The 27137-nt window shown below is 31.7% G+C and overlaps 2 protein-coding genes across 7 annotated transcripts in view; one reads left to right on the top strand and one right to left on the bottom strand.

The window, feature by feature from the left end:
- LOC106663842 (dmX-like protein 2) overlaps positions 1–27137 on the bottom strand; it is a 60166-nt gene that overhangs the window by 29445 nt on the left and 3584 nt on the right. For 4 of the 5 annotated variants that reach the window (XM_014388991.2, XM_014388992.2, XM_014388994.2 and 1 more), the window contains exons 2-39: positions 20942–21139; positions 20590–20752; positions 20307–20525; positions 20083–20230; positions 19815–20000; positions 18331–18515; positions 18138–18256; positions 17960–18065; positions 17791–17899; positions 16121–16282; positions 15841–16055; positions 15525–15784; positions 15305–15466; positions 14953–15098; positions 14749–14893; positions 14539–14688; positions 14231–14480; positions 13960–14111; positions 13758–13903; positions 13586–13701; positions 13365–13514; positions 13059–13298; positions 12464–12624; positions 10637–10776; positions 10423–10568; positions 10249–10358; positions 10078–10189; positions 9846–10023; positions 9516–9640; positions 9292–9452; positions 9073–9231; positions 8012–8213; positions 7684–7958; positions 7358–7621; positions 7193–7300; positions 6928–7117; positions 6711–6871; positions 6491–6644 (exon numbers count right to left, since the gene is read on the bottom strand). In XM_014388991.2, the coding sequence (XP_014244477.1) occupies positions 6491–6644; positions 6711–6871; positions 6928–7117; positions 7193–7300; positions 7358–7621; positions 7684–7958; positions 8012–8213; positions 9073–9231; positions 9292–9452; positions 9516–9640; positions 9846–10023; positions 10078–10189; positions 10249–10358; positions 10423–10568; positions 10637–10776; positions 12464–12624; positions 13059–13298; positions 13365–13514; positions 13586–13701; positions 13758–13903; positions 13960–14111; positions 14231–14480; positions 14539–14688; positions 14749–14893; positions 14953–15098; positions 15305–15466; positions 15525–15784; positions 15841–16055; positions 16121–16282; positions 17791–17899; positions 17960–18065; positions 18138–18256; positions 18331–18515; positions 19815–20000; positions 20083–20230; positions 20307–20525; positions 20590–20752; positions 20942–21139 (6373 nt within the window). The remainder of the gene's footprint in view (positions 1–6490; positions 6645–6710; positions 6872–6927; positions 7118–7192; positions 7301–7357; positions 7622–7683; positions 7959–8011; positions 8214–9072; positions 9232–9291; positions 9453–9515; positions 9641–9845; positions 10024–10077; positions 10190–10248; positions 10359–10422; positions 10569–10636; positions 10777–12463; positions 12625–13058; positions 13299–13364; positions 13515–13585; positions 13702–13757; positions 13904–13959; positions 14112–14230; positions 14481–14538; positions 14689–14748; positions 14894–14952; positions 15099–15304; positions 15467–15524; positions 15785–15840; positions 16056–16120; positions 16283–17790; positions 17900–17959; positions 18066–18137; positions 18257–18330; positions 18516–19814; positions 20001–20082; positions 20231–20306; positions 20526–20589; positions 20753–20941; positions 21140–27137) is intronic. The other variant, XM_024229778.1, reaches the window with a different exon arrangement.
- LOC106663843 lies at positions 686–4993 on the top strand. Of its 2 annotated transcripts, none has more exons than XM_014388998.2 (7): positions 686–743; positions 3664–3816; positions 3975–4134; positions 4191–4440; positions 4495–4605; positions 4663–4765; positions 4828–4993. In XM_014388998.2, the coding sequence occupies exons 2-7, from the start codon at positions 3687–3689 to the stop codon at positions 4974–4976; spliced, it is 903 nt and encodes a 300-aa protein (XP_014244484.1). In that variant the 5' UTR covers positions 686–743; positions 3664–3686; the 3' UTR covers positions 4977–4993. The 2 variants fall into 2 exon arrangements, with proteins under 2 accessions (XP_014244484.1, XP_014244483.1); XM_014388997.2 differs by having other exon boundaries at positions 702–877; positions 3665–3816.

Here is a 27137-nt window from a genome sequence, read left to right as displayed (position 1 = left end):
ATCTTTTAAAAATGTAATTTCAAAAGAAATTACACCACTAAAAAGGATATTAAATGAGTATGTTTTCTGAAATTTGTTGGTCTCTAGGTTTGGCAATAGTAGTTTAGAATCACCATAGTAAGTTTTCAACTTTGAAAAAAAAAAAATTTTCCCAAAGTTCTCGCTACTAAAACGCTTATTTCACGAAAGTTTACAAGTTTACTATTGATCACATCTTATTGGAAATACAACGTAGTTTTCAATGGTATCAACGGATTTGTCCAAAACCTTGTAGTTTTGGAGTTATCAGTGTTTATTTGAAGCAAGGTCGTGAAATTTTAAAAAATCAAGTGGGATAAATCCGAAACTGTAGACATTCGAACCATAGTTAATTAGGACTTTTTGGTTCCATTTTGAATGTAGAATCTACTGGCAAAGTTTGTCACACGAGTAGCCGAACACCCTGTATAAAAGATAAGATAGTTTGAAGTAAAACTTTAAATTGGGATATAATCCCAACAGAATATGAGAAACGCCCTTCAAAGCATTGATCTTGCTAATGTTCTTTCCGCCGGTGATTAAGAAAAAAATTCCGTTTTCCATACAATAAATTCCATAATGTTTAATCTGGATACGATCTATTTGTAATAGGTCATAACGCGCGCGCCTGCGTCTGTTTTGGTGGTGGTACTCCCTCTCTTTGGGAACCGATTCCAGCTCAGCGTTGGTGGAACGTGGAATACAGGAGTGCTGCATTTGCGGAGGTCAGTATGTCGGGAGTTGCGCAGAATGGGCCACGTCTCGTGCTCTGCTCCGAGAGATACACTGTCCTCATACTGATTCGATAGCTTTTTTCTTGTTTGTCTATCGAGAGAAAAAAAATAATCCCGCCAGAGGTAAAAAAAAACTCACGATATTAATAGCAAATAAATCATTGTAAAAGGCACACAGGCACTTTATTGAAAGTTTCTTCTAGAACCGGAAATCCATGGCCTTATTTATTGGAATGCTTTCCATCAGTAACGGTAAAAACGTAGCAAAAACATTCTTGCATTCTTGAATAGCTAGCTCACTACAGTTAATTAATTGGGCAGATAAGGGTTTTAAGAGAGTCTCTTTCTAATCAGATAAAAATGCAATTTAATATCGTAATGCAAAAATTAGCGGTAACAGGAAATGGCCTACAATGGCGTTTTTCTTTCCAGAAACAAATCTTTTCTTGTCACACTCATAACAAATGAATCCTATTCATTTTGAAAATCTGTTTTTGAGGGAAAAGAGACCTTGAAAATATTGTTCGGTCTCCTTCAATAAACTCAGTGATTATAGTTTAAAATCAACTGTAATTTTACTAATTTTTTTTAACCGTAATTAAAAAAAAACTATTTCAATTCAAAAATCAAATTTCATTGTGTTTAATAAAAAAAAATTAATAAACGCTTTCAAGATAAAACAAAACCAGAAATTTAACAATACACAATATATTAAACCACACAGGCAATAGTTCTTTAAATAGCAAAAATCTTTAAATCGTCTTTCCACCTAGTTATATACAATACATAAAACATTAAGGGAGATAAACAGCTAAGTAGAGCGTAGGAAAGATACCTAATTGGGTGTTCAGGCATCAAAATGTGTCATGCAATAGTTAATTTTTAATAAAATTATGCCATGCAATAGTCAATCTTTATAAAAAATTAACAAATTTCCCAGGTTGAAAGAAAAAAAGATAGTCTCTTCTAACGGTAGAGGTATTTAAATTAGGCCTGTATCGTAAGAGTGTTGAGATTATTTCATTTTTAAAAATAATCTTATAAATCATAGAAAGTTAGTATTATTGCATATTTTGCGGATAATTTTTAGCATTTTAATAGGGAGGGACCGAGAGGGAAAAGGCAATAAACATAACTGGTTTTCTGCTAAAAAGAAGCAACATACGTAAAGTAAAGGAAAACTCCCAAGGACCTATCCGGGAAAAAAACAACTCATAGTTCATTAAATGTTATTACTCAATGTTTGTTTCCATTGTTATGTAACAAATTAAAAAAAAACTTGTGTATGATAATAAATAATTATTTTGTTTTTTTAGTTTTTCTTCTAATAACTTTCTATATAAGTTTTTTTTTTTTGGGGGGGGGAGGCCTCACCGTAGGTATTAGCCATCAGCCAGATATATATAATATAGTTAAAAAGAAAGCAGTTTACTTCATTTTGTAAAGGCTTTTTACATTATTTATTAAATTGATGATCTAATAGCTTATATATAGTACTTACAATTTTTGTGCGTGTAATAAACAAAGGAAATAAATTAAAAATATGTAAAAAATTAATACATGCAATGATATTTATATTATGTTATTTATATGTTGTTTTAGCATATACTACAGGTATTACATTTTAGCACTATACAACTACATTCGATTCTTTTGCAGACAAATAACAATTTTTTAAACAGTTTTTCCTAGGATGTTTTAAACCGTGCCATGATTCAGGTTTTAACTGTCCTTGCAGAAGGAGAAGAACTGACCAATAACTGGAATTGTGGCACGGTTGTAAACATAGTTAAACCGTAAAAAAACATGTCTGAAGAAAAAAATAATAATACCTCAGCACTAATAAAATAATACCTCAGTGTAAAATTAAACAAAATGTTATCTTAAGCAGTATAAACAATTTTATGCAAAGAGAGTTGAGGATCGGATAAATTCTATGCACTATCAAGCTCTCATGTTTGGTTCTCTGAGACCCTAACTCCTCATCTCAACTTATTAATTTAAATTCCCCTTTTTTTGCTAATGTATGAACGGTTTGTGATGAATTTTTCACAAGCAAGACTAAAAATACTATTGTTAAAATAATGTATTAAGACTATTTGATACCTAAATAGCTCCCTGACTTTGTTCACCTTATCCAATACGTTAATTCAAGAAAACGGGATTCCTCAGTGTTCAGTTCTGAGTGTCACTTTATTTGCAATTGCGGTCAATGGTCTGGTTGATAATATAGATGATCGTATAGTCAGGCCTTAGTATGACAATGATCTTTGCTTTTACTTGTCTGGAAAAAATCTCCAAAATGTGGGAAGGACTTTACAAAACGTCATTGACACATTGTCAAGAAAAGTAGACGATGTGGGTTTCAAATTCTCTTTGTCCAAAATGGTATTTGTACACTTTTGTAGACTAATTATTTGCAACTTTAGTACCAGATCAAGAACTTTAAATATTTCTCTCATTTTCATTATATAATGATTAATTTATTAAGATTTATTATTTGTTGCATATATTCAGTTAAAAGTGTGTCTCATTTAATGCATATAGCTTGATATTTAAATAATTACATCATTTGTTAATATATTCTACCTCTTTGAGGTACAGTACATATATTTTTATGAAATTAATATCATTAATATTTCAGGTATAATGAACATTATATAATTATAATGATTGATTAATTAATTGTAATAACAAAGTGATACTGAATTTTTTTTTAACTCTAAATTTATTAAGAATGAATTTTATTTGAAAACATATGAATCTAAGGGAAAATAAACAAATTGTGCAAACCTGTAAGCAAAGGAAAGGCACAAGCTGGTGAAATAATAACGGTTAAAAAGAAAAATGAATTTTTCTCGCGACAGAGAGAATTTTTACCAGATTATGAAACGGTATCGATCTATTTCAGGTTTTTTCTAAAAAGACGACAAGATGGCACCGCCTTGGAAAATCAGCGCAGAGGAGGAGCTTGAGAAAAATCCCAAGTTGAAACGTGAAGACCTAATGGAAATAAAGCGGTGGATCAAGGAGCAACCACATCTTGCATTGACACCCATTGAAGGTAGATATTTTTGATTTTTGCTTTTGTAAAGTAACTACCAACTTCAGGTTATGTTTCAACATTATAGTCAAACAATTAAAGCTTATTCAAGTTATGGTAGACATAAAGAAATGACCATAGTATAAAAATGATTGGCGTAACAAGGGTTTGTTTTATAGATGAGATAATTTTGCACTTCTTACACGCCACATTCTACAATGTAGAAGCAGCCAAAAAAACATTAGACTACTTCTATTATTACAAGGTGACAATGCCAGACTTCTTTTCCGGTTGGGATCCTTTACAACCTGATATACAAGAAATGATAAATGAAGTCTTGTAAGCAAAACATGTTTAAATGAGTGATAGATGATTTTTAAATGTGAATATTTTAGAATTGCAGCACCACTGCCGATACCGAATAATGAAGGTTTAAGGATGATAATATGCAAGTTGGATGATAATTCGAAAAAGTTTAATTATCCATTGTGCGTAAAATGGCTTTTAATGACATCAATGCATGCAATATGGAAACTGGGTATCCAACCAGGATTTATTCTGGTTTATGATGCTGCTGGTTTTAGTCTATCGCATTGCTTTAAATGTTCTTTAAGCCAAGCGAAAAATTACATCGATTTTGGAAAGGTATTTGAATATGGTTTTTGTGTACGGGTGTTTACTGATATTCTCTTTTTTCAGAACGCTGCTCCTATGAGAGTAGTAAAAGTTGTATTTATTAATACAAGTCCAGTCGTAGAAAAAATGTTGACATTGGTGAAGCCTTTTTTGAACAAGGACTTGATAAACATGGTAAGACTTTAATGTCCAATCTTCAAAAGTGCAATTACATGTTTCTTTTTTTCTTAGATGTCATTTCACTCAAAACCAGACACATTTTTCAAAGATTTGCCCAAAGAGAATGTACCAGAGGATTACGGAGGGACTTTAGCACCGCTGAGTTCTTTACATCGTAAGTGAAATCGGATTGACACGATACATAATTAAAAACTTTTTCAAACAAATATATTTTAGGAAAATACGTGGAGGAAGTGACTGAAAACAGAGACTGGTTGATGAAAGAGGAAAAAATCAAATGTGATAAAAGCAAAAGAGGCAGCCCCAAGAAAGAAAAACAGAAAGAAAAGGTCGAGAGTTCTCTTAAAGGCTTGGAAATAGATTAGATAATTAAATGTAAAAAAAAGACAATAACTCTATAATCAAAAGAGACTGGATATAGTGCATTATATAAATAAAAGTATAGGGGTGGTCTTCATTAGAGTATTGTCTTAACACAATTTTGGAGAAGGTTGCATTGAACATTCCTACAGAATAATTAGGTAAACTGCAAAATGACCTTCACAGCCTTAAAATATTAATCAGGGTATTCAATGATAAATTATTTAATATAAAATAAAACACAAATAAACAGACTGTTTATTTTAATTGAACTTACCCTTAAATTGAAATAACTTAAGCTTCCAATGTGGGGGCTCTAAATGTGTGATCATAAATTTTAATGACACTTATTTTGGTGATACTAGGTTGAAAAATATTAGACACTGTCTCAACAATGGGCACTATGAGCCGATAAAAAATATTTTAAGTAATTAATTTTTTTTTCAATGTCTACATATTTTTACATATAATGATATACAGGATCATACCCCTAATCATGATTAAAACATACAAAAAGTTACAAAACCAAAAGTGGCTTTGAGTAAAATTGGTAAAAAAATAAGTCAATTGTTGGAAAGCAGATTGTTAAGATAAAAGGATAAAATAAACAAAAATGCCTCAAACATTTCATTTTATATGTTTGCTTCTAATTTGTTTACAGAGTTAAGTTTCCAGTAATTCGTGGAGTTATTGCATTTTGTTTTTGATTTTCTCTGTAAATAAATTAGAACTGGATATAATAAAACGTTTGAGGAGTTTTTTTTTATATTCCATCCTTATTTCTCATGGCATAAAATTTAAACATTGTTGACACAGCCTGGAAGTAGCAAATATTCTTTTTTTTTTTTCAATGAATGAAACAATGTTGAAAAATAAATAAAACACAGAAGAGTTATGCATTTTTAAGTGAATGACCAGACATTGATGAGAAAAAAATTGACTGTGGCAAATCCAGCTAAAAATGTCTATTTGAAAATTTGTAAAAAATATAATAAAACTTGAAATATATTTAGAAAATGGCAGGAAAAAAAAATCGGTTCGTAAGGCCCATTGGCGAGAATGCTTGGACAAGTGTCTAACATATTTATCGATCTAGTAGCATAAAAACAAATTAAGTTGAAACTAATGATCCCATGTTTGTAGCCTCCCCTTGTAAGTAAAATCTAATGTTAAAAATCAAAACAAATTTTAATTTAAAAATTAAAAAGGGTTCTTATATTGTTATTTTTTAAGGCATTGGGTTTTCTAAATAATGCTAAGAGATAAGAGAAGTTAGGAGGAGGGCAACTAGAAGTCAAAATAATTTCTGTTAGAGACAGATTTACTGGTGGACAATACCATATTAGAAGTAGAAATATATGCACAGTGTACTAAATGAGAAATGCGGTTTAAAAATTCAAATTAAAACTTATTTGGCTAATATTACTTATTTTTATCATCAATAAAGAGAAAATGTTCGATGTGTTAGTAATAATCTAAGTTGCAATAAAAATTAAAAAAAAGGAAAAAACAAACTTACTAGAATTATCATCGTTTGTGGATTCTATAACTTTGTTGGGTAGTTTTGACAATACTTCAAGAGCTAAGGCAGGACATCCAGCTTTAAAATGAGCGTGAGCAGTTGTGAAGTAAAGCTGTCTTTCAAGAGGTGTAATTGAATCTTCAACTAAAAGCTGAAAATTTAAAACAAAATTGTATAGAATTTTTTCATTTTAAAAAATTAAAAGACTACCGCTTACTTGTCTATCACTCTGAGTTGATTTAGCCTCTGACCCATACGTGAATCCGGCTAAGACAACGGTATGATTTTTTCTGTCCTGGTAGGTGGTAGCAAGGGTGTGCCTTATTAAAAGGGGATGGGTTCGTAGATAGACATAAAAATTGAATACATTTGGGTTAGCTGAAACAACATATTTTTTTAGATAAAAAACAAGGATATAATTTAAATAAACATACCAGTAGTCCCTTCAGGTCTATCTTCATCTTGATATTGTGAGTGCATTGTTCCTACATTGGTTTGTAACAGAGTATTTAAAGATCCTGTTGGATCTTTGAGTATCCAAAGTGCCATTGATCTCAAAAATGGATCAGGGTGAACTTTAGACATATCCTGATTCTCGCCATTCATGTCACAGCCAAGTATTTCCTGAAAATAAAGTTATGAGTTAATTAAAAATAAAAAGAAGAAAAGAGTAGAAGTAATTATAACTGGGTAATGAACCTCAAATAGCAGTCGTTTTAAATTAGGAGGAGTTGGATCCATTTCACCTTCGTAGAGCTTAGAAATAACCATGGCTAACTGGAGGTCATCGAGTTTGTTCAAACAGACCTAAAAAACCAAATATAAATAGTTGGAATAACAGCATCAATATATTTCAAATCAGACCTCTATGGCATCTCTGATAGCACCAGCGAGCAAGAAAAATGCAGCAGCGTGCTCAAATCGTTGCTTCCCCAGCAGAGCGAATGCATTTTTCAATGCTGCTTTTCTCCAACGGTCTTTTGTAAAATCATTGGAGAAGAACTGCGTCATCCTTTCATCCCGTTTTGAACGGAAAAGGGCCCAAACAAGAGATTTCTTTTTCATAGCCAAATAAAATATTGCAGCGTCCAAAGGATCTTCATTTTGTTTATATGCTGCTTTGGCAACCTAAACAAAAAAAAACAAATAATTATTTTTGTTTTAAACTAGCACACCAGTAACCAACTGACCCTCTCTATACAGGTTTTTAGAAGTGTATGGTTTCGCAACCACCACCCAAGACCTAATTCCTTTAGAATTAGCCACTTTGGTGAACCCTTTGCATAACAGGGAATCAAAGATAGGAGCTCTTCTTCGCTCTCAGAATGGAATGCCCATACAACATTGTTACTAGAGACACCTTGTTTTTGAAACTGTGCTCTCTGTGCTATTGGTAAACACCGAAGTAAATAATTGTAATGTTTCATCGCCAGGAGAAATCTCAGCCCACAATCATCCAATGAATCTGCAAATTAAAAGCTACAGTACTTACAAATTAATATTGTAGTGATCTTTTACCAGTGGACTGAACTTGCCCCTCTGGGACACCAGTAAGATTTTCTTTTGCAATTGCAGTCTTAGCAGCATCGATTGCAAATCTCTCAGCAAAATCGGTGTTACAAGTCGATACTGTATCTGCCAGGGCGAGGAGGTGCATTTGGTCAAGACTGGAAAGTCCTGGTAAGTGCGTATGTGTCAAAAGTCTTGAGAGCAAACGACCCTGAAACAAATATTAAAATTTTTGAGTTCAAACTCAAGGGGTTAATAATTAAATTAACCAACAAGTCACCTATATTTGCAGGATTTTTAATAAGACGAAGTTTTAAAAATTTTAAATGTTTTTATTTTTCTTATTTTTAGGACTTTTTAATCTGATTAAAGAAATTTTCTAATATACGACTTTTTGGCATACTGTGCCATTTTTAAGTATATGGTTTACTTCTTTAGGGTTATAATAAGAAAACAATTTAAAAAATATGTAAAAAAAACATGACCTAAATGGCAACATGGCTGGCTTGCTTATCAAACTTCTCAACTTTGAAAATGTTTTTATTTCCGAGATTTTCCTCCAACCAAATGCTTAAAGTTTGGGATTTATTTTGAATTAGGGAATTTTTTTTACTGACAGGAGCACTAGACGGAACACTATCTCTGATTGATTTTTTTAAATTCCATTTTTTATAAAATGCACTATGACACAACACATTGATGTTGAAAAGTCATCTAATTTTTTCATGAGTGACATTACAATTTTCTTCTGTTTTGGTAAAGTGCTATTATTTTCACATAGGTATTGCTCAGAGAAAATCAAGATGAAAAAAAAAGAAGAAAAACAGTCAGCAAAACATATTGGAATTTTTGGAAATTTCAATTTAAAAAATGCTATACATTTTATATTATCTTATTAAATTTTATTTTATTTTTCCCCTGCGAATAACCAACAATGAGGGGTTACTGTACACAAATGTTCTATTCCTACTTAACTTTACATTTAAAGAAATCTTTTTTACTGTCTCAAGGCCTAAATGACCATAAGGGTTGCTGCCTTTTATAAATAAAAAAAATAAAAAAAATCTTACTTGTCTTGGGCCAAAATGAGATAAGCTGCTTGTCATCTCGACATTAGTTGATGGCCTACGATCTCCTCGCATCACAGCATCATCATCATCATCGGCTAAAATATCATCAAGTTGCTCATCCTGTAGACCTCCATCAGCATCAAAAAGTTCATTATAATGCTGGAAAATAAAAATAATACTTAATGCTATTTAAATTTTATTATAGTTATTTTTTATTACAGGGTTGTCATCAGTTCCTTGTTTTTTAATAGTTTCTTTATCAGCAGCTAGCAACGTCCAGAGGGGAAGAGGTGGAATGGACGTAATTTCTGCATAATCTAGAGTTAGCTCTTCAGGAATTGCAGTAGTGGATCCTCTCTGTTCAAGGGGACTAGTTGTGCCTACATTTTTAATTAAGTTACTGACATGCTTTATATTTTTATTAATCTAGTTTATCATTTTACCTGCACCATAACTAACAGATAATGTTCTGGAACGTGACCAACCCCTTTGTTTGGTCATAGTTTCCTCATCAGACATTGAACAAACTACTGTTCCTTGTTGAACCGAACAAGTACCCGAAATACACCTAAAAAGTTATTAACATGTTTTCAATTTTTATGCAAAAACAGTTGAGAAGAAAAATTAGTGTCATGAGTGGGACACTAATTTTTTTCAACCTTATTTGCATAAAAATTGGGAAAAAATAAAAAATGATAATTAATAAAATAATGATTAACATGTTTTGATAACATTTTCCAAAATTACAATAAAAAGGAGAATTGATACATTACCTTACTAAATGAGCAAGGATTGCTTTTACCCATCTGATTTTTCCAGAATTTAAAAGCTCCATAAGTTGTTTAGGGTGGTATTGCGGAAGAACTGGGCAAGCAATTCTTGATGCTTCAAAAAGTCCATAGTCAGGCATGTAGGAATCCATGTTGCCATTGTTCTCTTGTGCTGCTTGGCCTATAAATTTAAGGAAATTTTAATTTATATATTTTTTAAACAAAATAAAATTACCATTTGTTTTCTTCTTCTTGCTCTCAACAGAAAGCATAGTGAGATTGATTGAGCTGACTCTGGATAAATGCGGCATAGAGCTTACATTTGCCAATCGTCTTTGTGATGAATCCTTCAAAATTTAACATTGTAATGAAACAGATTGAAAATTTGAAATTTTATGTGTACAACCTGTGCAAGATTTCTCAAATCTTCATCCCGAAGATTCCGCGTGTCCTGAAGCTCCTCGGATTCTTGATAAGGAAGTTTATACCCATTTCCAATAAATTGTTTTGTACGGACTAAAATTTCAAAATGTAAATAAATGTAAGACATAATTGATTAATGCTAAATTTGTTTAATTACATCTGTCTGATTTCCATTGGGAGTAGACGTGCATTTCACTGTCCATCCCTACTACAAGAATACCATCTCTGACCCAGGAAATCTGCATGGGTAGAGGCGGCAATCCGTCTGCTGTGTGTAAGTCAATTTTTCTTAGCTTCATCCATCTGATACATTATATAATATAAAATTTTAAAAGTACTAATTAAAAATACCACTCAATTAATCTTTATACCTTATTTCATCTACAAAATTTGGAGCAGCCAATGAAGAGGCTTTTCTCAGAATGGGTCTAGTGTTTGAAGTCTGAGATTCTCTCATCGCTTTCATATTTGCTTGGGCTATATCACTTGAAACGGGTGTGAACAGCATTACCTAAAATAATAGAAAATCCACATTTTGAAACAGATTATTAATAAAATTAATACTTGGGCTGTTCATGTTATTTCAATGATAACAACTCTTATAGCAATTTTTTATTATTTAATTTCATTAATCAAATTAAATATAATGATGAACATAGGCATAAAGTTCTATACAACAAAAGTAAAGTTAAGTAAAGTACTACTCCTTCTTGGATGTTGGAGGTAGTTTAGATAGGATTAGAGTTAGAGGACAAAATTGCGGTATCGTCGACTTATGTGGTAATGATGGTATTAGGGTGTATAGGTGGCTAGGAGTACAAATGCTAAAGTAAAGGACCAAGAATGCTCCCTTGTGGGACTCCAGCTTGTATCGGTCTGATTTCCGATAACTCGTTGTCACACCTCACTCTGAAGGAGCGGTCTGTAGGTAGTACTGCTAGACCCTATCAAAAGGTCGGATGTTCTCTAGAGCGGAGGAAATGATGTCAATAACTCTGAAACCTTGTATCACAGAACGATGTGGACAAAAGCCGAATTTCTGAGAGCAAATTATTTTATGAGTATCTAGGATGGGGATTAATCACTTTAAAAGGAGACTTTCGAGGATTCTGGACATTGCAGGAAGAATGCTGAGAATAACGATGGAATATTTTTTTAATGCTTTTATTGGACTTCCACAAAAATGAATTGTTCAAGTACGAGTAAATTTATGACGAATAGATAGTTGAAAAAAATATAATATTTTGAATATCTGCGGAAAGGTTGAGAATCAGACCATATTTCATACAAACATATTTGTTGCATTTGAAGTGTGAAATTAATTGACAAATTTTATTAGGTTTTGTGGTCCGCTTGACCAATTAATATCTTTCAATTAATTAAGGTTTTTAGCTGAGGTAAAAAAGTCAGTGTCACGAGCGGGATTCGAACCCACGATCTTCGGCTAGATACGCCGCTGCTCTACCACTTGAGGTCACGATAGCTCGGTGTATCTAGCCAAAGATCGTGGATTCGAATCCCGCTCGTGACACTGACTTTTTTATCTCAACTAAAAACCTTAATTAATTAATTGGCAAAATCTGTGTCGTGCTTAGCCTGATATATTTTTTTTTAAACTTACTTTTTTGTAACACTGACTAATATAATTACATACAAGAGAGCTTAACGACCAACTATCCAGATGAGGGATCAAACAACTTTACAATACACTTTTCATACCATTGTGAATTGAAAAGCCATGGGCTCTGCCAGGATTCGAACTCAGAACAGTGGCAAATATGAGTTGAACTCTTTAACCACTCAGCCAAGCAGTGCAATACAACTATCAACTTTAACGTTCTTCCCAAAAGATGCCGATGGCTGCAATGGTTGAAGTGTTGACATTGTAATTAATAACTAAAATGCCTCTGGTTCAAATTGGAAGATTGAGATTGAGCCAATTTGAACCAAACATTCTTCCAAATGGGATCTTTTCTCAAAAATACTGAAACCTAGGATTGATATTTGCAAATCCCTGTATTTTCTAACCAATTGCACTTGGTTAATTTGAGTATAATAGAGTAAATTAAAATCTGTAGGAAAAATGAGGTCTTGCTCATAGCAATATTTTCTTTACCATTGGGGTTTTAATTAATTTAAACTTAAATTTCACGAAAAACTTTTAACTGGTTTACTTTATTAGGAGAGAAATTATTCACCTTACTGCCAACTCCTACAGTTAGAATATGAGATCCATCTTCTTTTGAAACCCAGTCCAATTGGACTAAATGTTTTTGTGTAAGCGGACATGTATTTCCATTTTCTATTATCGATTTCCGTAGAGACTGTAAAGTGCTAAAACTAGGCACTGCCAGTAACCCTAGAAAAAATTTAAAAGTTAAAACCTATCAAAATATCAATTTATATCGACAAAACATAATAACACAAATGATAAAAGACAAGCCTTCAGTTAAAATAAAAAGTGAAAAAAAAAAGTGTGATATAGAAATTTTAGGTCAGTAGATTGCACATAGTGTTTGAGGACTGAGTGATCTATGACAGAACAGTGCAAACACCAATATTATTGTACCTATTGTAGTCAAATATGTCATTGATTTGAAGTTACTAACTGAAGAAGGATTCACTGCAACAATTGTACATAATTATACATTCATAAATTGCGAATGTTCTATATTTTTAAGGAGAGTTCCACATTAAATAGGAAAGTTGAAAAATAGGCTGACCAGTAAATGTAAATTTTTTTTAGACAGACTGCTATAATTGTAAGATTATATTTAATGTAAATATTATTACCTGCTCCAGTTTTCACAAGGTTATTATCATTGGAGCTGTTGATATCTCCATTGCGAAGAGGAGATCTTGAATCTAATTCTTCAGAAGAGATTGCTTTTATGAAGTTGTTTTGTAGCCGCTGTTTTTTAGTGAAGAATGAATGATCATATAAGTAACTAAGATCAAGACTCGGGTCTATCTGTATTCTGGGTAAATGGATGTTTTTCAGATAAATTGTATCTTCTAATATCCATTCCGATCCTAAGAAAAATACACATTATTATTATGAGATAAAATACTATTCAAATTAAAAAAAAAAAAAATTACCTCCTGTACTTTCGCATTCATAAATAGCTACACATAGATTGACAAATCTAGATTCAGGGTCTTTTCTCGAAGGTCTCGTAAAAGATTTTCCATATTTATAGGCACATGCTATTCGCCCACTATAAGCCGCACTTATATTCAGCGGTTGACCTAATACAAAGCATAATTTTTAATCTCCACATGTAAAACAATAAAATTTTCAACTATGGACAAATATTCACCAGGGATTTCAATAATAGATTCTTTATCCTTTCTAAGCATTTCCCATTCTGTCCAACGGTAGCTCGTTTTGGCTTTAGTACCTTCTTGATACTTATTAACATTGCACTTCCAAAACCTGCATAACACAGACAGTTATAAAAACAATAACTTGCGGCAAGATTTAGTACAAACCTAACAGTGCTGTCTGAACAAGCGGTGACTATGATATAAGGAGCAAAACAGGCTGGGTAAATCGAGGCCGAGCTCAAATGGCCACCGGCTGGAGCAGCATGAATAACATCCACACCATCTGGTAACGGCAGTTCTTGTGTACAAACCTAAAAGTTTTATTTATAGTATCGGTTCTTATTTAAAAATAATATTTTGAAATTACCTTAGTGGTAGAAATGCTGACATGAGGGGACTGAAAACCTCCAGTATTAATGTCCTCTTCGATTCCAGCTCCTTGCCGACCGGAACTTTCTATATCATCTTCATCTTGTACAAGCTGACTATCAGGAACATACATCATGCTTCCACTTAAGCCTTATAAAAAAAACAAAAAAAAAACATTATATCTAATGCAACAATATTTTTCTTTTATTAAAAAAAGAAAGAAACATATATGGATATTATGAAACCATCTTCATTAAATAATTAATTACCATCAACAGCAGAATTGTCTGGCTGTGATGCGATAATCAGTCTCCACATATGAATTGCAGTGCCTTGATTTGTACGTTCCAAGACGACCAAATAGAACGGTTCTTCAAATTCCGCTGTCTGGTGAAGGTCAACCATTGCCCCTAAATTACTTTCTAGGAGGCCTAGACCAGCTTTATCTCCTATGACTTCTCTCTCCCCAGTGATCAATTGGGACTGGAATACATGGAGCAATTGGGTATTTTGCCAATCCTGTAAAAAAAAAGATTAAATTCTTTTTTCAAAAGTATTATTTCATTTTGTTACATACATGCGTAGCATCTGATATTGCATCTAACTGTATTACACATCCTGGCCTGGCTGTTGATTGCTGGGAGACAATTTTTATACGGTCGTGCAATGAAGAATGCTTCGCTCCATCATCTGAAGATATATCAGTAGACAGACTCACAAGAGAACCCTGTGTAGAATTTTTAAATTAAAAATAAGAAAAACAAATTATACCAAGTAGTTTTTTTACCATAATGCGGCTACGCCTTTCTGATGAAGAAACCTCAGCGAGTAACGTCCTTGCATCGATAACAGCCTGATAAACCCGCAAGCTCTCACCGTCAGACGCAACAAAGCAAGCAGAAGGAGAATTCGAAAGATTTCCCAATGTTGTGCTGGTAAAAAGAACCAGTTGTTTTAAAGAACTAATGTATGTATTTATTAAACTGCTCACCTTGGAAGGAGTGTCGGGATCCAAGCGACGTTTGAAAATGCTGATATTTGGGGAGAGTTGATTCTTGCAAGCTCAGATACTCCGCCAGATTTAGACAAAGGACCAACAGCGTCTACTCTCCACAAAATCAACTCACTGCAGAAACCCTATTTACAAGAGTTAAAAAAAAGAAGAGTAAATCACAAAAGTAATGTACATTTTGAATGATGCATTGGCTACTTTTGTTTAGTACTCTATAGTTCAAAATCATGACAGAGACTTCAGTTTACGGATTGTACAAGAAACAGTTAGATATATTAAATCCAAACAAATTGTTCAATTCCATTATTTATGTTTATTATAATAATCTTACAGTTGGTGATAAAGAAGAGGACCCATTTGGTGAGTATTCTTGTCCTTCAGGCAAGTTGTGGTGAGAGGTGGTAAGAAGTAAAGGTAAGACTGGATGGCATGTGATATCATTAACTCTAAATCTATGACCTGAAGCTCTTGAAGCATGGCCTATACTGAGAACCTTGAATACAAATTCCAATTTAAATATTGTTCAATCCGAAAGATTACTGAATTTTTACCTGAGAAAACTTTGTTTTATCGGCAAAAGTAAGTTGCCAGAGATTAAGAGTTCCATTTGAGTGTTTTGTAACCATGGAGAGAGTAGGGCACGGAGGTGCAGTAAGAATATCCGATGTTGAACTCTTTGATTCCCCGTTTGTTTGTTCACCTCTGTTGTTGTTATTACTTTCTTCATTTTCGCCAGTACGATCTCCATCTTCTTCGATAACACTGGGCAAAGACGTAACACCCGTTTCTCCACAATCACTCCCAGTTGTAGCTAAATCATTTAAGATGTTACGAATATTTAGATAAAAAGAAGGAAAAAAGACTCACTTGGACCGTTTGGAGGTGAACGTGAACCAGCAGCAGTTTTAACAACATCTCTAAAAACAAGCTGTAAATGGCAGCCTGAAGTGTGATACAAGCAAATGTTATTTGACATAGCAATGGCATCACCCAAGGGAAACGCAGTCGGTATTCTTGTTGAGAATGAAACTTGAGCTTGGCGAAACGAACCTGGATGGTATTCATCCAGCCAATCCAGTACCCTTTAGACATTTTGTTCTTAGAAGTTTTAAATTTTAATATAATATTAATTTAAAAAAAAGTTTACCAGATTAAAAAACTCCCATCGATTGGATGTATTGCAAATAACAAATCAGGACTATGATGCCAATCTCTTAACAGATTTTCTATTTTAAGGTCCAAGTTATCAGCCGTATGCGCTACTGGAGGTCCAGTGTCAGTCGCCAATGAATTTATTGATGTTGCATTGCTAAAATAAATTAATTTGATTACATTTTGATTATGTGCTAACTTAAAAATTATTGTACAGTGAAATTTCTCTTAATGGGCATCCCTGTGCATAGCAGCCATGTCTCTTAAAGAACAAGTTTTGCATTCCTTGGTTAAAAAAGATGGGATTTCTATGCATTTTAAAACCATTTGACAAGGAATCTTTCCAACATACATTAAATTCCCATATACTTATAACAAAATATATGTCATTTATTCTTTTGTATTTAGTATAAACTATTTTTTTTTCTCAGCATTTTCTAATTGATTGATATGCATTTTGGAAAGTGTCATTTTCTACTTCCATATTGCAGACATAAAATGTAGGAATCCTCTTTATTGTATCTTAAATATAAATTATTTTTGGATGTGATATATTAGATGATTCTATATTTCTTGGGTTTCTTTTCAGGAACTAGACAACCATTGAACTAAATTTTAGTTTGATCATTTTTTCATCAAATTAAATTAGTTTGATGGTTGACTAGTTCCTGAAAAGAAACCCAAGAATTATAAAAATTCAACAACTAGAAAAAATTAGATGATTCTGTTTCACCTTTTTCTTCATTTTCCCTCTCTTTGGATTCTGTCTTTTGTTCACTGAACAGGGGTTGAAGGCATAAAACTTTGATTAACACAAAGTTATTGAATTCATGAAAATAGTTTGTCAGGGAGAGAGAAAATTCATTGTAACTATTTTCACAGAATACATTAGATGCACGTCCTATTTTTTCTTGATTTTAATTTTATTTTACACTTAATTTTTCTTAATTAAAATATGAAAATGTTGTTAGAAAAATGTGTTTAATCCTTCTGCCGGGGCACTGCAATGAATTAACTTTTGAGGAAAAATAATTTTTCCACTAGGACTGGGACTAAGAAAAAGAACATTACAACTGGGAAATCGCTACAAATGGGAGCATTATGTCAAAGTTTTACTGTACCACAGGCTGGAATATGTTGAAATACATTATGAAAGATCTAAGTTTAAAAATTAGATTATTTATTTTAAAAAACATTATTATTATTGTTATTATTTTTTCAGCGGGTTCGAAACAGCATTAGAGGTCATACCAACTCTTGGGGTACCGGTGTATTTGAGGAGGAAAAAAAAGCTTATTGTTATGTTAGTGGGCTGCTGGGTTTTAAAACTTAGTAATTTCTCTTTGCATATGATCTTTTGTTTTTTATATTTATGAATTCTTCTTTTTATTAAATGATCAGTCACAGAGCATGAAATGAATCATCAAATGGATATGGGTGATATGATTCATTTTTACATACACAGTTGAGGATTTGTGTTAAATAAATCACCATTTAGTACAGATTACTTAATGACAAAAAAAGTGGTTTCATGTTATTGTCATTTTTAAAAAATTGCTAAAAAACGATATTTCACAAGCATTTTAGTACAAATAAAAATTGTATAGCAACAAGAGTAAAATATTTTGCTACATATTTCTTATTTTTAATTTATTATTAACGTACCTTAAAGTCTGATGTCCACTTGAAGGAAAACTACTTTGGTGATGTTCATCGCTACCACTTTCATCTTGCGAAACCGATTTTGTGACTTTTCCACTACGCTTTTTGGAATCTAAAGTTTTTGTTTTAAAATTACAACATTGAAGACAACAAAAAGTTGAGGATTACGTACATAAAGTTTTATCATCATGTTCTGAATCGTGATGTTCTGAAGATTCAACATTGCTATTGTCAAATCCAAGGCCTTCCTCCTTTTCCACAACTTTCCGTGTTAACTCCTGTTTTAATATTTTAAAATATGAAACGATGAAAAATAAAATAATTTATAAAATCATAGTTCAATTATTTACATGAAGAATATTTTCAGCTTGCAGTGAAAAGTGCATTTCCTTGTTGTTTAACCAGTGCAGAACAAAATTTGGCTCCCTTTCTGGGTCTCCAGTGATAAGACTAGGTACTAATGGTATATCTAAAAGTAATAAAAGAAGTTAACACATCCATGCATTCAAATATAAAAATGTTAATGGACATATTTTAAAATACCAGTTTCGGCGTTTATGGAAGCTGCTAAATGGAAGTGAAGTCCAGGGATTACTCCTGTTCCATGGAAGCCATAGCTATGAAAATCATGGACGCTGTACGTTGAAGGCAATGTAGGAATCGTAGTGTTTGGCCCAAACATGCCAGACTGGCTTTGTTTAGCGTTTCGACGCAAATGAAAACAGGTCCTAAAAAAATAAAAATTAAAAATAATTCTTTATTTCAATATGACAAATGAATTATTAATTGACTTAGATTTAAATTTAATCACATTTTTTTACATTATATTTTTTCTACAACTTCAAATGATTCTTAGTATCAGAAAAAATATTTTTATAAGTATACTGTTAGAACAAATATAAAGCGTTGGTGTATGATGAAACATATATTACTTTATATTTTTCCCCATTTTTTATTTTATAAAACATTTACATTTTATCATTATATTTTAGTTAGCTTCTTTTGCATTTTATATTTATGAATTCTTCTTTTTCTTAAATGATCAGTTACAGAGCTGAAATGAATCATCAAATGGATATTGGTGGTGTAATTCATTTTTACATGCATTGTTGAGGATTTGTATTAAATAAATCACCATGTTAATACATAATATAATGAGGCGTAATATAAAAATTATTATAATAAATGAACAAAACTGCACTTTCACAGACTTCAAAATAAAAATTTAATTTAGCCTTGTTGATTTATTTCTGCAATATTCCTAACAGTAGATCTCTTCAATCCATGGGATGCTGGAAAAAGCCTATTTGTAAGTACGTTGTGTTCAAATTCAGGAAGACTGCTAAGCTTCGAATCTGAGACTCAGTACTACGTTAATGTCTTAACTGTTGCAACCACTGGCCCCTACTTATTGCCATTAGCCAGTGTATTGCAGCAATTAGTCATACTATTGGGTTGTCCGGAAAATAATGCAGGATTTTGGTATTAAACAAAAAAAAAGAAACTAGTTACTTTAAAGCAATGTTCTTTAATCAANAATATTCCGCCATCGGCCCTACAGTCTAAAAGATCACTCACTTACAACAAACAAATAAATAAATAAATTACTTATAAATAAATACACGACACAATAATAAAACACAACACAGATACACTTATTTACACAGATATTCACGTTTTATAAGTATCATGTTATATAAGGAAAAAAGAGTTATACTAATAAAGCATCACAAAACAGAATCAAGTCAAATTAAAGGAAAAAAAAAATAAAAAAAAAAAAAAATTACATATTTACTACTTTCAATGTGGTTGATTAAAAAAACAATGCAAAAGGAAGCAGGTAAAAGCATTAAGCTAAAAGCTAAAGCTATTTGGGTTAATTGTGATCCACAGATGTTCTACCTTAGCCACATCTTTGTTCAACCAATGCAATTGCTGCTACATGTTCCAAGCCAATAAGCTTAAGGACAAGAGGATGCTTGCAAATCTTCATTCCAAAGGTGGTCTCTTATGAGCCCCGTACTTACTTCATATGTTTCAGACGTTGCATGAATCTATGTTTATGCCTATGTGTTCTGAATTTTGGATTTTGAGCTGCTAGCGGATCAAATTGCTGCATATTTACTAACCCATCATCCGGCAAGACAGTCTCTACCCATATTCTGCAGATATTATCGCGACAAGAAGTGACCAACATGTTTGAAACTGAACCCCTGTAAAAAAAAAAACAAAAAAAAACATGAATGTGTTATGTTGATTTTTTTCTATTTATAAGTAGATATACAATTAACTCACTTTGGCATATATTTACTAGTCTTTCTCCAGGATAATTGTGTGACAGCCCTCGGATGAGAAATATACACAAATCCATAATTAATCTCACTTACTCCAGGATTTCCATACGTCATAGATTGTTGATCAGAACTTTTAGAAGGAAATAACACTGTAATAATTAAAAAAAAAAATACAATAGACAATATACTAGATAAAAAACTAAAATCAAATAAGAAAATACAGACATTGTTTATTTTCAAACCATATTTTGACTAGTCTATCATTATAACCAGCAGTTGCAAAAAGCGTTCCATCTGGCGAAAATGCCATATGAAGTACTGGAGTAGCTGTAGCACATTTCCATACGCATTCCCATCCCTTTTCAATCTCCTCTTCGAGCCCGTTATTCAGGCTTCCACAAGCATCTTCTCCAATTTCGAATGTGACACCACTTGAGGTCATTCCTGGAAATTAAGTTGGTTCATGTTCGAAACAATAAAAGAAACTGAAAAAAAAAAAAAAATGCACCATCGTGGTCATCGTCAACTAAATGCATCGGTGTGTTCTGATGCCAGAGCTGAAGAATAGCCCCTCCTGTGAGGAGTCTTGTCCCTTCCAGGTTCCATGAAAGAGACGTGATATTGCAATCTGTCTGCCATGAACCGGTTTCCACCCATCGATAATCTAATTGCTGGAAAAACAATTTTTCTGTCAGGCTTAACGTAATCCAGGAAAAATTTATATCAATAACTACAGCTAGAATCTTAGATTTTTCAAATTTATATCTTCTATTATATTTATTTACTATTTTTACTTTTATTTAATTATTTATTATTTTGATGAAATTATATGTCGTTTCTTTAATAATGGGAAATATTACATGATCGCTGTTGTTGTGGATGAGAGGAGTTGGTTCAAATATGCAAACTTGACGTTCATAGGCGGCAGCGATTTTTCCAGTGTCTGTTGAGCAGTCCACACAGCTTATTCTGACGTAGTTGTGGATTGCTCCTGGTATAATCTGAACTCTTTCGAAAGTGCTTGCTAAAATCACAATATTGCAACCGGCAGCATAAGCCTAGAAAAAAAAAGTAATTAAATTTATCATCATTAATATAAACTCATTAATTCACTACTTTCGTGGTCCGCTTGACCAATTAATACATGACAATTAATTAAGGTTTTTAGTTGAGATGAAAAAAAGTTAATGGTACGAGAGGGATTCGAACCTACGACCTTCGGCTAGATACGCCGCTGCTCTCCCACCTGAGTGATCGTGACCTCAATTTTTCAATTTTAGGTTTCTAAATTTTGAATGGTGTAAGTGATTTAATCACCACATTTGCTGTGTATTATCAAAGTCTTAATAAAAAGACATTCTACTTTTTACACATACACATTATTTGAAAAATTAAAAAGAAGTTTTCATTTTAAAGAATAAATTCATTCTTGAAATGAAAAAATTGTTTTCTTAAAAGAGTTGTAACAGGAGGAAAAGCAAACAATTTTTACGACAAACCCTGGAAAATATGTTTGGCTGAGCTGGATGCTAATTGTCATTTCTTTGTTATTTGCTCCCAACTTGAATTTACAATATGCACACTGATAACAGGAGAGAAAACTGTTGACACACAATAAAAATAAGAGACAAAACGTTTATTACATTAAATGATAGCTTGGATAAAAAAAGAAAAAAAATGATAAAAAGATGATTTGTTTATTCTCGCTCATGATTAAAAGTTTTAGTTATATTATTGATTATTCCTCCCCTTTATATATTGACCAAAAGAACTATCTGCAGACAACCTTGAACTCATCTCAGAACACTATTCTTTTTTTTTTAAGTTAGGTTGAAGAATAAAAATGCTAAAATTGATTTTGTGATACATATAATTGATGATATTATTGTTCTCAGCAAAACTTGAGTAGAATTACAAAAAAGTCTAAATCCTACTGTTGTTTCAACACAAAACTAAACATTTTGCGTCTTAGCAAACAGTAAAAGAAACCAGTGTTTTGTAAATACAATTAGACAAGAATATTGAATATAGAATATCAGAAAGGAGACAAAAATGTTGTCAAGTATTTCACATATGGGATATATACTCACTGATGACTTTTTAAATCTAAAATTGTTCATTTACATGATAATAATGAGGATTTATGTGTTTCGTTTTAAGATAAAATTGCAGTAAAGAAAAACATTTAAGCCTAAAATAAAATAAACCACTTGATGTGTTGTTATATTGTATAATCATAAATTTTTTATTAGTTTGAAGAAAACTGCTTCGTTTTAGCCATGCTTGTTTAACGACTGGATTATTTTGTTTCTGCCTAAATATTCTAGAAAGTTGTGATAAATTATGACCTGGCCTGCAAGGTATGTTTGACCATCAGAAAATAGTGAAATACAATGAATCAAACGAGGATGATCAACCATCAAGGAAATTTTTTCAAATTTTTAATTGATGTCAACAGTTCAAACATTTTTGTGACCCAGTTCGATTGATACTGATCACTATCACTCTTCTTTCAGTGTATGCGATTAAAATAATGTGACATTGAATAGTAATTAAGTGATATTTATCAAAACATTTGTTTCTTCCTCCTCACTGACCAGATTAAGTAAAATGTAATTTGATCTTTTCCTGTTGTCAGACAGGTTCAGTCAAGGATCAGCCTATCCTTGATTTTTTGGTCTGTCAGAATCAAGATGATCAAAACTGACTAAACTAGTGATTTATCAACTAGTAGACCTTAAGGAGATGAGGGTGACCACCATTGGTGTTATCAATCTATATATGTAATAATAGGATATATATACAATATCATTTGTTCATTTCCTATAATTTTGGCCTGTCAGACAATATAAATTAGTTGTTTTCTAAAATAATCTCTGACTCTTTTACCCCGAAAAATACAATTTACAAAAAGATTTTCCTTCACTTTTTGCAAAATTAACAAGGGAAAAATAAAAATGTACCACTTTTATTACAATTAGTTGACAAAATTCATTGATAAGAAATTAGTCATTAAACTAGTATATTAATGATTACTGTCAATTTTTTTTTATATTATGGAAACGATCTGATAAATGACAGTTCATCGACACGTCGCCTGGCCTCACAGGAATATCACAATTTTTTAGAACTGCACTTCAGAAAGCAACTGAGCCAGAAAGCCTGCTGTTGATTCTCATGATGTCAACGATTACAGATCAAGAGCTATTTATAAAGGTTAAATAATTATATTTTCAAATTGAGAAAATAATTTGACAAATGACAGTTCATTGACACCATCTTCAGAGGTATGTCGCAATCTTGTTAGAATTACACCGCTAAAACAGAACAAGGTTAAAGTAAAAATGAAAATTTGAAATTTCATTTAACTAAAACTGAATGACAGGATATGGTAAATAATAAATTGAGCAAAACCTTTTGAATAGGCAGATGAATTATATAAACTGTAAATATAAATTTTTTTTTAAATAATTAGATTTATTTCTCAATAGCAGAGAAATAGGCAGTTTTTTTACTTTTGGTTAATTTCATTTGAACCTATTTTGCCTATATTTGAAGTTTGTGTGTTCAGTACTAATAAAACATAAAATATGAAAGTTGGAGTTTTCCTTCGACTGTAAATGTACAGTAAATGATTAGATAGATTGAAAGTGCCTTTAGGAAGGCAAATACGTTTAAAAATAGATCCAACAAGGAAAAAACAAAAAATAAGAAATATTGGGTTGTCCGGAAAATAATGCAGGATTTTAAGTTTTCNTTTTGATTAAAGAACATTGCTTTAAAGTAACTAGTTTCTTTTTTTTTGTTTAATACCAAAATCCTGCATTATTTTCCGGACAACCCAATATATCTATCTCTTTAGTTTACAATATTCATTGATTAGTAATCAATAGTACTACTTATTTAGTATTTGTCATTTAGGCCCTGATACTAGTTCAGTAGTTGTTTAAGTCTGTTGTGTAACTAAACTAACATTTTTGTTTATGAATTAGGAACCTAATAGTGTAATAGTAATGAGTTAGATTACAAAATATGCTAATTCACAGAAATTATTCCTGACTCAGTGTGTTGAATTGGTTGGATAATTCCTCAAATACTTATGTTTTGAACTAGCAAGCAGTAAATCTATTAGAAAAGTTTACATATGTCAATGTCAACTTTGGGCAATGAGAGAAAACGAGATTTAATAATTTAAAAAAAAATATTTGAGCTCATTAACAATCAATTAACTGTAATATATTTTATTTAGGGTGTCACAGGTTGGTAGTTGATTAAGAGGTGTTATATAATTCAAAAAACAGTTTCAAATCGGAAATCATTTTCAAGAGTTCTTTTAAAAACAGATTTTCTGAAATTATTCCTGACAGCCTTTAAGTCAAACTGCGGACAAAGTTCGTCCTATACTGATTCTATCCAACTGTTAATTCTCATCATGTCAAGGATCAAGAACGGAGATGAATTGGTAATGATTTGACTCACAAACTGACCAGCCTCAGCATCTCATACTCTTATTTGATTGTTAGTATTTAAACATTAAAAAAGGATGTAATAAAGAAAGGCTGCAATTTAATTCCCCAAGACCGAAGATATGGCAGACAATTTAATTTACTTAGAATATATCATATCAATTATAAAAAGTTTATATTATTAATATATATGTTTTAGTTGGTCCTCCTAACCAAAAGTAATTATTTTTAATTGATTTATTATTTTTATACAAAGTGTGGTTGGGACAAAAGATTAATGTCACAAGCTGGATTCGAACCCACGTTTGGCTCAAATATTTATTTTGCCCTCTAATTTGAATTGTGATAATAGGCTGGAAGTTGTTTTAGAATGGTTGTTATATAACAAAAAAGCAGTTTCAAATTAGAAACCATTGTGTTGCATAAATCAAGTTTGTGTTGAGAATAAAATATAGAGAAAAACAAATATTACAAACCAACAACACATTTTGGTCTGTACAGATCACCTTGGATATTTTTTCTCACGGTGTCTGTGATTGAGGACAAATGACAAGAGATTATTTCTTAACAATCAAACAGTTCATTGTCTCCCAGGCTGAACAGCATCAGTGAAATCTCGCAGTTTTGTTAGGATTAGACTTGTAGTACAAAAAAATAAAAGTAAAAATGAAATATTGAAATTTCATTTGACTTTTAAAACTGTACAATTTGATATGACAGCAATTATAAAAGTTTTTATAGTATGTTATAAATTGGACATGTTTTGTAATACCCAAGGTACTTTTACATAGAAGAAAAAAAAAATTCTATATCAAATTAAACTAAAAAAAAAAAAAAAAAAAAACTATATTTCTCTATATGATATACAGATCATCTCTCCTCCGTCTCTTGACTCTCTGCCTGGCTGTTTCCTCTCCCTTTCACTTTTATTATAAGGTGACTAAATTCATTGATCAACAATTGGCCATTATATAGAATACTGTTATAGTATTGTGCAGATATTGTTTTAAGACTGTTATGTAAAGCAGTTATATTTTCAAATTATGGAAATGATCTAACAATTGTCAACCTCAGAAGAATGTCACATCTTATTAGAATTACATTACTAACACGGAAAAAGCTTAAAGCAAAAATGAATGGTTGAAATTTAAACTAAAACTGCACAGCAGGATATGATAGATGGGTTAACTTAATCAGCATGGATTATGGGCAATTTATAAAAGTTTATGTGGTATATTGTAAAATGGATATTTTGCAAAGCCTAGGCACTTTTACAGAGAAAAGGATGGATTTTTATAATTTACAGATGGTCTTGCAAGTAGAACCAATGGCACAATTTAGTTCTGCACTGATGGTTCTCAAGGAGTTTGGGATTAAGAACAAAGGCCACGGATTATTTGGTAACGATGGAACAAATGTCCTTCCATATACACCTAGGCTTACAAGCATCAATGAAATTTTGCAATATTTGATATTTGTGCAATTTATTTTTAAAAAATATATAAAAATAAAAATTAATAGTTGAGATGTTCTTTAACCAAAACCACCTGACTTGTATAAATAGACAATTATAAAAGTTTATATTGAACCCTGCAAATTTGATTTTAGTGGTTTTGAAATATTACAGAAGCATTTGCAGAGAAAAGGACTGACTTCTTAACTTAAAAAATACACTGTAGTACTGTAGTTTTTTTTCAGATTATGCTTGCTACTGGCAAATCAAATAGTTAGTTTATAAATATACATTGATTGGCAATCAGCTTTAATATTTATTTTGCCCTCTCGTTTGGCACTGATACTAGATTGAAAGTTGACTTAAAAGATTGTTATATAATACAAAAAGCAGTTTCGAATCAGAAACCATCCAGCAACATAAACCAAATTTGAGCCTTGTATTAAATTTAGTAAATCAAAACATGTTTGAATGTAATGCAGGCTTGCAAGACACAACAATGACACAATTAAGCTTGGTGCTGTTTGTTTTCAAGGAGTCTGCACTTAACAAAAAAACGCCACAAATTGTTTGGTAACGATTGAACGAATTTCCTTTTAAAGACTTGTCAGCTTAGAAGCACTAGTGAAATTTCACAATATTTGTGTAATTATACTTGTAAAACGAACAAAACTAATGTTCATTCATTCATGTAAAAATGAATAGTTAATATTTTCTTTAACCAAAACTGCCTGAATCATAAAAGTTGATATCTGCACCCCAGTGTTTTTAGGCCAAAGACAGAAGGAAAAGAGTTACTACAAAAATTGAATTTGTACCAGGTCTGAAATTTAAACTAGCAATCCAGAAAAGTTGTGGTTTTGGACTTAACCAGTTTTGCTAAGAGGGTGCAGATATTGTATGCTATAAATTTGACACATTTTGAAATATGCATGTTTACAGAAAAAAGAGGCAGACTTCTTAACTTAAAAACGTATTTTTCCCCTATATAATTGATGATAGCGTATCAAACAAATAGTTTAGAAATATACATTGATTGGCAATCAGCTTTAATATTTACTTTGCTCTCTCATCTGAGTATTGATACTAGGTTGGAAGTTGACTTAGAAGATTGTTATATAACTCAAAAAGCAGTTT

Source organism: Cimex lectularius, unplaced genomic scaffold (assembly GCF_000648675.2).
Source record: "Cimex lectularius strain Harlan isolate CLEC.00 unplaced genomic scaffold, Clec_2.1 scaffold41, whole genome shotgun sequence".
Classification (NCBI taxonomy): Eukaryota; Metazoa; Arthropoda; class Insecta; order Hemiptera; family Cimicidae; genus Cimex; species Cimex lectularius.
Note: the sequence above shows the minus strand (reverse complement) of the source record. Positions and strands in the feature narration are given on the sequence as shown.